The sequence below is a fragment of the Scyliorhinus canicula genome, chromosome 5 (genome assembly GCF_902713615.1).
Source record: "Scyliorhinus canicula chromosome 5, sScyCan1.1, whole genome shotgun sequence".
Lineage (NCBI taxonomy): Eukaryota > Metazoa > Chordata > Chondrichthyes > Carcharhiniformes > Scyliorhinidae > Scyliorhinus > Scyliorhinus canicula.
The window spans coordinates 94,542,264-94,553,209 of NC_052150.1; the positions used below are offsets into that span (position 1 = coordinate 94,542,264).

The 10,946-nt window shown below is 41.6% G+C and overlaps 1 protein-coding gene and 1 long non-coding RNA gene across 3 annotated transcripts in view; both read left to right on the forward strand.

Annotated features, from left to right (window-relative positions):
- Positions 1-929, forward strand: part of LOC119966132 (coiled-coil domain-containing protein 126-like) — a 156,999-nt gene extending 156,070 nt beyond the window's left edge. For both annotated transcript variants that reach the window (XM_038797394.1, XM_038797393.1), the window contains exon 17: positions 3-929. In XM_038797394.1, the coding sequence (XP_038653322.1) occupies positions 3-219 (217 nt within the window). In that variant the 3' untranslated portion in view covers positions 220-929. The remainder of the gene's footprint in view (positions 1-2) is intronic.
- Positions 930-1,282: 353 nt separating this feature from the next.
- On the forward strand, positions 1,283-10,701 carry LOC119966135. Its single transcript, XR_005460684.1, has 2 exons — positions 1,283-8,650; positions 8,722-10,701. It is a non-coding gene; the product is annotated as an uncharacterized LOC119966135 (long non-coding RNA).
- The last annotated feature ends 245 nt before the right edge of the window (positions 10,702-10,946 follow it).

The window sequence follows — 10,946 nt, forward strand, 5'->3', positions numbered from 1 at the left end:
AGATATGGAATATTCTGCAATTCTTCAAAAAGAGAAAGTGATCTGTATCTGCCAGCATTTAACCCTCAAAACCAACTGTGCCTACTTCAGTCAGATTATTTGCTGTTCAGCTGTGCAGGATCACATGAACATTACAGTCGAATCTGTCCATGTCGAGATTATATCAAAGGACAGGTTGCTATCTGCCAGGCTTGTGTGAAAAGTGAAGCACACAACTAACCGGTCTTGTTCACGGAAAGTAAAGAACCTACTGCCTTCAAATCATACATCAAGGATGACTCAAAAACAATATCAATGATAATACAGGTAGACCAAAAACAGCTCTCATCAAGTCCTACTTTTCACAGTGCGGTATCATATGTAATTCAGAAACTGCCAAATGAAGTTTGTAAACCACTGCCATGAGACATTTGAAAAATATTAACAGTTGCACTCCTGCCATTTAATGTTGGAAGCTCAGGTTTTATTCAGAACTTTGCAAGTTGTCACGCAAATTAAGGCAGATTCTTTACTGCCAGCAAATGCAGAATCTCTCTTTCTGAACACATATGGTCGGAGCATCAAGACACTGGGTGTGAATCATAACATTGCAGAATCTAAAGATCTTGATCCATTTTGAAATTGGAGGTTGAAATCTAGTCTTGGAGGAGCTGTTTATTCCCTAAACCTGGTGCAGACTCTGAGCTAGTTTGCTGGTATGGAAATGCTTCATGAGTGCAATAAGGTCTTGCCATTGCCTGTACGAGGTTCAAAAGTAGATTATTGTCAACAATACGTTTATATGTTCGTTTCTTTGTACGTTCGTGGGACGTGGGCATCGCTGGTTGGACCAGAATTTATTGCCCAGCCCTAATTGCCCTTGAGGACTAGAATTTAAGATTAGAATTATTTTTACCTATTTACCGATATCGGGGTCATATATTGGGGCAGCATGGTAGCACACTGCTTAGCACAGTTGCTTCACAGCTCCAGGATCCCAGGTTAGGGTTAGGGTTCAATTCCCGGCTTGGGTCACTGTCTGTGCGGAGTCTGCACGTTCTCCCCGTGTCTGCGTGGGTTTCCTCTGGGTGCTCCAGTTTCCTCCCACAGTCCAAAGATGTGCGGGTTAGGTGGATTGACCATGCTAAATTGCCTTAGTGTCCAAAAAGGTTAAGTGGGATTACTGGGTTACGGGGATAGGGTAGATACGTGGGCTTCAGTCGAGTGCTCTTTGTAAGGGTCGGTGCAGACTCGATGGGCCAAATGGCCTCCTTCTGCACTGTAAATTATATGATTCTATGAATTCCAATTATTTATTTTTGTAAGGCAAACTACTGAACCATATGACAAAGCTAATGTAGATTAGTGAGGAGAGAAATTAGAAGTTGATGGTTCAATTAAACTTAAAGGACAAAATCAAACTCTTGGTTTGGCCATACTATTCAGATATTTTGGTTTTATAATATGATACATAAATATAGCCATATGTATAATGGTGCATGGAAAATCTCTGCAGTACGCACATAGAATACCATCTGCACTCTTCACATAGAAAATAAAACCCAGTTGACCTGCAGGCAAAATTGAAGTGTCATAAAGATATTATGACACAAAAGGTGGTCATTTGATCCATTAAGTCTACGAAAACTTTCTGTAGAGCAGTCCAGTGAGTCCCAGTCTCCTACTCTGACCTCATAACTTTGCAGGTTTATTTCCCTCATGTCCGGATTAAATTTCCTTTTGAAATATTTCATCATCTCATAGGCAGTGAGTTCCAGGTTATTATCACTTCCTACATAAAAATCATCTTCACAGCTTCTTGCACCGAACCTTTAATCTAGGTCCCCAATTCCTCATACAATCAGCTAACGGCAACACATTTTCTTTCTTTTAATGTCTACCTTAGCTAGTCCTGTCATAATCGTGTACTTCTGTATCAAATCTCCCCTCAATCTCCTTCACTCCAGCAGAACATCCCCAGCTTCTTCAGTCTAACCTTGGAGCTAAAATTCCACGGGCGGAATTCTCTGTTCCAGCGGCCAAGTGCCGGCGCCAATGATGAAACTGCAGGTAGTTCATGATGGGAAAATCGGCGCAGACCCCTCACCGATTCCAGTACCGGTGAGGGGCTAGCACTGACGCAGCGTGAACCACCATCGCGTGGAAAACGGCCGGAGAATCGGCGGGTCCCAGGCTGCGCCTGCGCAGGGCTGATGGCCTGCACTAGCCACGCCAGAAACCCGCCATGCTGAAACTCTAACCCATCCTGACCCCACAGCCCACCCCTGTCCACCTGCCACCAATCCCCCCAGCTCTTGCAGAAACCCCGATCAGCGGCATGCATCCCGGACAAGTGTGGTGGCGCTGGACACTGTCCGCAGTCGGCACGCCAGGTTCACGACCACTGGTACCACATGTAGCCCGCGCCCATCAAGGGTGGAGAATTGAAGGTGGGCTGGCCGATGACGTGCCAACAACTTTGCAACTGCACTTGGCGCGTGGCCGATGACGGCGACCGAAGGAGTGGAGTATCGCCAACCGGTGTCAAACCAGTGCCTGCCCGGATCCGGTGTCGGAAACCATTCTCCACCTGATCGCCGATCCCAATTTCGGCTTCGGGTTATGGAGAATTCCGCTCCACACCCTTCGCACCATTCCAGTAAATCCTTTCCGCATTCTCTCAAGGATCCTCACATGCTTCCTAAGCTATGGGGACCTGAACTGTATGCAATACTCCAGTTTCTAACCAGAGCTTTACAAAGGTTCAGGATAACATCCTTACTTTTGTACTCAATACCTCAGATTATTAAGCCCAAATATATTCTTTGCTAACTACTCTCTCAAAATGGCTTGCCACAATGTTTTATTCACCCCCAGGTCTCTCTATCTCTGCACTGTTTGGAGCGGTACCAATAAGTAAACATTATCCATCTCTTTCCCTTCTGCCCAAAATGCATCACATCACACTTCACTGTATTAAATTCCATCAGTTACCTGAATGCCCATTCTACTCGCTTAAATCTGTCCTGTACTAATTGATTGGTATCATCCTGTTTGCCCTACCTTGCAAAATTGGAATAATTGATAGATTTCAAAACGTTACTCTCTATTCCAATATGCAAATCATTTAAATATAAAGCAGAGCAGTGGTCCTCACACTGAATCTTGGAGAATACCACTGTCTACCATCCTCCAGTCTGAAAATTAATCATGTACTACCCGTTGTGTTCTGTCCTTAAACCAATGTTTTATCCAAACTGACACTGACCGTCTTCGCCATGAACCTTAGTTTTGTCAACCAGCTTTGTATGTGGTACTTTGTCCATCAGTTTCTCAAAATCCAAATAAATAATGGGTGGAATTCGCCCACAAAATGATTAAGGGTGCGTTTGTTCCACACATTGTGTCTGATGCCAATCCCGTTGCGCCGGGTGCATAACGGGAGAGGTCCAAAATGGGTTTTACGCCAAACCGAGTCTGATGCACCCAATCCATTACACCCTTGCTGGGCGTGATCCAGATGATCATATTTAGGCCATTAGGCTCATTTAAATATGTGCAGCTGATTTGAGGCCGCAATCTCCCAGTAGTCACCAGCTGTCCTGGTCAGGCCTCATGCCAACGCAAATTAGTATCGCTCTCCAAAAACGGAGACCAGACATGATGGCCACACCGGAGAGGCTCAGAGCCATTGGAGACCCAGGTGGCCGAGAACAGGGCAGGGACCTGGCAGTTCCCCTGGCACCCTGGCAGTGCGAACATTACAGCCTGACAGTGCCAACCTGGCACTGCAGGGGTGCCAGGTTGCCACACCCACAAATGGCCTGCAAAGATCCTCCCAAATTGCCAGCAAAGATCCCCCCCTCCCCCAATTGTCAGCACCAGGCCCCCTGTCAACCATTGGTACCAGCACTTGTCCCTAGGTGAGCAAAACCCCACTATGGGGTCGTCAAAGTCCCACTCCCTTCAAGCCATGCCTGTTAAGGCCCCGTCCCTGTAAGGTCCATCTATTGGCATTGTCCCTGGCAATGCCAAACTAGCACCCTGTCTGCGACAATCCAACAGTGCCATGTTGACACTGCCAGGTAGGCAATGCCCTGCCATGTCCCCAACCACCCATGGGCACAATGGTCTCCAAACCCCACATCCCCCAGTGTGGTCATCACATCTGGGTCTCCATTTGTGGATACAAGTAGTGATTTTCGCCGGCTTCACATTGTGCCAGTGGGCGAGAGAATTGCAGGAGCCGAGAGAATTCGCCTTAAAGCTGATCCTGCATACTTAAATGAGAAATTTAATATGCTAATCTGGTTCATGCCCATTTCATCTTCTGAGAGGGCCCGGGGGCTTCAGAAACTGTTTGGCACCCCACCCAAATCCGATTTCGGGCCACTCCCTGAATTCTCCTGACATAGCGGGATTTGCCCCTGCCGCAACATGGCTGGAGTATCTCCCCTATTATCCTTTGCATCCCTTCATAAACCTTCTGTGTTGTGAAAAAATTCAATTGCATTCATCAAACACAATCTGCCTTTTATAATTCTGTGCTGGCTCTCCTTAATCGACTCAAATGTCACCAAATGCCTGTTGATTTTGTACCGTGATTATAGTTTACAAAATCGTACCCACCACTGCAGCTGAACTGACCTATCCGTGGTTACTAGGAATGTCCTTATTCCACTTCTTGAATACTTCCTTTCCACTTTCCAGTCCTCTGGAACCCCCACTCATTACCCCCAATATTTAGGGAAGATTGAAAAATTGTGACAAGTCCTTCCACTATCCCACTCCTACTTACTTTTGCAACCAGGAATGCAAACCATCTGGACCAAGTTATCCACTTTGAGCACAGCCACTCTTTCCAGTGTACTCTGCCTATTAATTTTCACTCTATCCATTACATCTATTTCTACTTCTATCAATATTTTGTCAGCATTCTCTTCCTCAATAAATACTGATGCCAAGTACTCGATAAGTATTCAAGACTTGCCCTGTGCCTCTGAGCATATATATCACCCTTTGTCCTGAAACAGACTCCACTTCACCTCTTAATACCTGCTTCAAGTAGCTCTACCGCACCAAATCTGACACTTAAATCAGTCATTAACACACATACAGAGGACAATATTAGTGAAGTTGAGGGAAAAATCATAGGGTGAAGTGCACAGTGTTAGTAGAAGGAACAGTAATAGTGGTCAAAAAGGTCTGCTCATGCAGGTACATAGTCCAATATTTTTAGTGCCCCGACCAAGTTTGATTGGGAAGCAACTAGTCTGTGACTATGGACCTGCTTCAATGAAGAACCTGTATGATAGCATGGGTGAACTGAGGAGTCACTTAGCTTCTTGCATGGTGAACGTTGGTCTAGTAGGGTAGTATTTAATGGAGGTGACAGGGATCTTGAGCCTCAAATTGCCTCTTGTAGAGAAAGGACACTATATTAAGTGCTACTCAGGCACTTATTTCGGCAATGGTTGGCCTTGCTTGAGATCAATGATCCTGGGAGTGGAAGATCTGCCCATCGAGAGGTAACAGTCAGAGGAGAGAGGGAACGGGTGGTGGTGGTTACAGAGAAGGGGGCTCAGCATCCAGGACAGGACAGTGGCTCACGATATGGCACCCTCATTCTAAATAGAGGCCCAATCTACCAGGAGCCCACACGCAACCCCACCTGGGTTTGCTTTGTGGTGCTCCCCACATAGTGAGCCCCCTGCCTGCTGCAGAGTTAATACCAGCATTAATTACCCACTTCAGGGCCTCAATTGTAGTGGGATGGGAAATCCACCGACAAATATCATTGTTAGGAAGTAAAATCTGAAAGATCCATAGCACAATTATATACTTGGCTTATTTTAAATGATCAAAAGCTCCGTTTGCTGAAACTTCAAAGTATTGTTGTTTCTTTGTACAGATATAACCAAATTATATTATTTCAGAACTCTATTTTAATTTACTCCTGGACAATTCTACACAGGTTTCTCATGATTAGCCTTTAACAAATTCTCAACAAACCTCAGCAAGCATTTTATGAGTTCTCTTCATTAATATATTTTAACATAAAAGTAGATAGGAGTCAATGTAACAGGGAAACCAAAATGTCCCATTACTGCTCTCTGGTGCTCTTGCATCACTTGTACTCAAATACACTGTTGGATGAATATTTAATGCAAAAAGCAGAACCAGAACTTAGTTACTTAAGTATCTGGTGCTTTCCGTTTTTTTATTTGTGGTGTTATTTGGAAATGTTGATTATGTTTTTAAAATGTTGCATGTTTTCCATTTTTACTTTAAGTTAGGTATGTGGAATTATCTCCCACAGTTATTCTGTGCTGTACCTACTGTGGCTCTGTTTACAGATATTTTTAAAATGCTCTTGCACTTGCCCTGCTGTGACTGCTGGCCAGTTAATTAGAATATTACATTTTACTCAGGGTATTCTAATAGCGTAATGAGTTTATCCGGAGAATAGCTCAACTTTGTAAGCCAGGAAGGTAGCATGTGTAATCCCCTGATGTGTTATCAGCTAATTTCAGATGATATTTAGTTCTATAATTGCACTCAATGTCTAGGTTAAGAAGCAGAAAATATGTCACGTTCCCAGTTTTAATTGCACTTTGTGATCTCACCAGCTGTGTAGATATTAGATGATTAAGTTTTGCTGTCCAACATGGTTGTTAAAGCTGCCATATGAATGATGGATACTAAGGTGAAGGACTAGAGAAGAACTGTCATTACAACTGCTGCAATTCAGTTTAACAGATATTTAAATCCATTCCAGCTTGACTTGTACTTCGAACGAACTAAATTAGTGCAATCCTGCCAACAAAATAAGTCAAATTACTGAAGCAACTTGTAAGTCCTTATATTAAACAGTAAGAAAAATACATTTGTAATTTACTGCAACCCGCTTATATTTTGTAATTTTTATGAATGTTTGGTTATTTTCCAAATATGGCAAGATTTACTAATTCAGGAAATCAGTAGGTGCAAGGTTGCAACGAAAGTAACTCGTTTCTATGTAAACTCACCTTTTCATCACATTTACATCAGCAATTTAATGAGAAACATATTGGGCTTTGTATAGAAATAATTGGCTGGATTTTCATCACCGAGACGGATGATGGGAATATGGAAAATTCCGAGCATGGCCCACCTGCATCAGGAGAAAATGTCCATAAAGGTGAAATCTTCATTGCCAGGGCATGGGTGCGGGCTGGAGTCAGCCTTCCAGCCCTCACCTTTCTCTCTGCCAACACGGTCTCCAGGCCCAACCTATTCCATCTCATGCATCCCACCCATCCTCCATAGCCCCCCATGCCCCCTATGGCAAGCTATGGCACTTTACTCATCCCATGTGTAGACACAGGTTTAAATAATTAATTAATTACTTTCCCTTTGTTTAAAATTTCACCACAGGGCAATAAACATATCCAGACCCTTTAAAGTATCAATAACAGAATCTGTACACCCTTGAAACCATTTAACATTGTGCAAATAAATATTGTGAAATTGACAGCAGCAATCAGAGAGCCAGTGCTGTCAATCAAGCAATGTTTTCTCTGGGCCTCAGGTGTTTCAACAATAGTAATGCATTCCTGGGTTCTCAGCTAAGTACACACAATAAAGTATTTTTTTAGCACATCCTACTATCACTATTGGTTCATTGGTTCTATACAGTGTACAGTGAACTCACCTTTTAAAAGGTCCCCTCGTGCATATTATGCTTCAGGACCTCTCTAAGCGATCATGAACCACGATTTTTTAAAAACCTGGCCTGATGCCAAGAAAATTGTAGAGGAGTAGGGTATGCCTTTATCTGCATTGGGGCTGACATGGTCAGGAGTGCCAGGTGCAGCCTTTTGACCTAAAATCTGTAAAGGCTTTCCTGAATGTCTGACAGTTCAGGAATGTGGTGAAGAACGTATTGTTTTGATGTCTGTGAGAATACTTCAATGTGGTTGGCTGCTTACATTTTTGCTGAAACCACTGCTGCTGAACTTCTGCTTGACTTAGTGTCAGATTTAAACCAACATTGGGAAAGGGAAAGTCCGCACCACTGAGATCTCTAGATTTTTCAATATCAACAGCACTGTTTTGTCACTGACTGCAAAATCTAGTCCATGGATTTTATGCGCTAGGAGGAACTCTGCATATGCCTGAAACTATACATGAATAGAGCTACCTCTTGGACTAAGAATCAGAGATTCACCCATACACTGTAAACAAACTACTGGCTAGTCAGAATCAAAACTACAACTACTAACCTGAGAGGATAAGCTACAGTTTAAACACAGCATAGGATAATTTTAACTCAGGTGGGCAATACTGAGTGAATACACAATGCTGAATAATTTAATTTTGGCTTTAAGATTTTATTGGCTTCCAAGAATAATTATTTATTGATGACAAATGAATTCAGTAGAGCTAAGTACCTATTTTGGTCTGAGATTCTTATCATTTCTGTCTGTTTATGGAATGAAAGCTCATAGAAAGGTCTGTGAAAATATATTCTCTGTTGCTTGAATACATCTGAAAACAAAGAAAGCCATCAAAACATTCAGCTTTTTAAAAAAACTACTTCATAGGTATACTCAGTTGTTACTAGAATTCAATGTAGAAAATAAAACTACAGATCATGTTATAAAACAAAATCATTGCTGGAAATGATTAGGTCAACTTTAATGGAAAGAAACAGATTCAATGTTTCAGTTCGAGATGACCTTTCATCAGAACTGATGAAAGGTCATCTCGAACTGAAACATTCTCCCTTGCAAGTGCAAGCACACCCTGCTAGTGCTGCTAGCAAGGAGGGAGAAGTTGGCGCATCACTTGCAAGTGGTGGGATTCTCTATTCCCGCCGCTTGTCAATGGGATTTCCCGTTGAAGCTACCCCATGGCACCGACAAACACATGGGCAGGACCAGACAATCCCGCTGCGAGCGAATGAGCAGTGAATCCCCAGCCCTTGTTTCTCTCCACAGACGCTGTCAGACCTGCTGAGTATTTCTAGAATCATTTGTTTCTATTTCACATGTCTAGCATCTGCAGTACACTATTTTGCTTTTGTATAAGTCATGAGTTCTGTTCTTAAACTACAAATAAAATTATTCCATCTTCCAGTACTTTGATCATCTACAGTTTCTTAGGCCATTTGTTGTTGTAGATAAAAAGAAATATGAACTTGCTGGTAAATTGAGTTGTTAACTTTGAAAATTATATTTGGACATGTATCTGTTGTGGAATTTAGTAATGCCTATCAAACACATATCACGTACAGAAATAGTCATAAAAATGTTATAGTGAAACTTATTCACCAAATTTAGCTTCAAGTAGTTTGTAAGTTGTTAATTATCTTTCCTATCAGAGCTATATTACAATTAATTTTTTTAAATTGCATTTTGATTTCTATTATTGGTTTGAGAGTTTACATTAAAACTTAGTATTTCTGATATGTTTTGTTGGCTCAGATATCCTTTACACTTAGTCACGGGAAGGGTTTTAAATCCTAGTTTTCTAGTACTAGTTATTGATATATTTTATAATGTATTCTAGTATTAGTTATTAATACATTTTATATATCAGACATTTTCTAAAATTATTAACTTGTATACTTTTATTTTAAACAGAACATTATTTGTGTATGAGGAAAATGGTGCTGTCTCAAAACCACTCCGTACTGATTAAACCTCCAGCGGTCTTCATTTGTCTCTCTAAATTTGACTATTTTGGTACTGGGTAACAGTTGCAGAGTTGAGGGTTGGGAGGCTGTTGGATGCGAGGACCCTAACAGGCATCCTTTAACAGCTTTCAAATATTAATGATTCAATTTGCTAAGGAACTGTTAAACACTAATGAAACTGGTAAATGATTTTGTGATTGAACCATAAAATAGATCCAGCAGTGAAATTTGCACTCTGATTGTTGATTATACCGAAAGTGGAAACTCTGCCCCATGGACTTATCACTTGTTTTGAACTGTTGATCCATTTGGTTTAAGTTCTTTTCATTCTGCTTAGATTTATTATTTCTATGTCTTGAACTTTCTTGTCTCTTGTCTTGCAACATAGCTGTTGTAATTTGGCAATTTGTGTAATCTCTCATGGCTATTCTGCTAGCTTGAGCTACCAGACTTCCTCACTTCTAGGTGTTGTCTCTTTCAGCTCCCCTTCCATTCGTCTATTTTCATTATTCACCTTTTGCTTAACTGTGGAATACTGATGGTTCTCAGCCACCGTAATCCAAACTTTATGGAGTCCCTTGAGGATTCAAAGCTGCCATTTGTTATTTCTACATCAACAAAATGTACGGTTTTTGAAAAGAAAAGCCCCCTCTCTGCATGTCTCTTATCTCTGGAATATGTTGCCCCCAATATCCACCCAGATCACTGCATTATTTTCAACAATGCATATAAAAATGGTGCACGTCTGTAAAATTGTATCACAGAAATTGACATTAAATTAAAAACTTCAGAAGGGGAAAGGGTATAAGGCCAGAGAAAAGGGATCAAAATTTCAAATGTTTCACAATCTAAAACTTTCAAAAATTTATTTTTAAACCCCAAATTTAAGATTTCATAATGATTGGTCAATTTTTGGGCACCCTGGAGGTTGGCAGTGCTGATTCGGTCTTTGGAAACTGCATTGTTGTTCGTAAAATGTCACCCTGATCTGTGGACTTTTGTCAGAATTTGAGTACCAATAAAACCATGGACTACTAAAAATATTTTCAGTGTATTAGTCTTGACTTCTTTCTAGTCACACATAAATTTTATATGTTCAATACATTAAAAGATTTTTGAAAATTTCTAAGGCTGGTAAAAGTGGGTTCAGGAACAGGGGGCTGGATTCTCTGTTCTGGAGACTAAGTCCCCTTGCCGGCGTGAAAACGGTGGCGTTTCACGACACACAAATCGTACGATTCTCCATTACGGAAGGGGCTAGCAGCCAGGCACCGTAGAGATCTCAGCT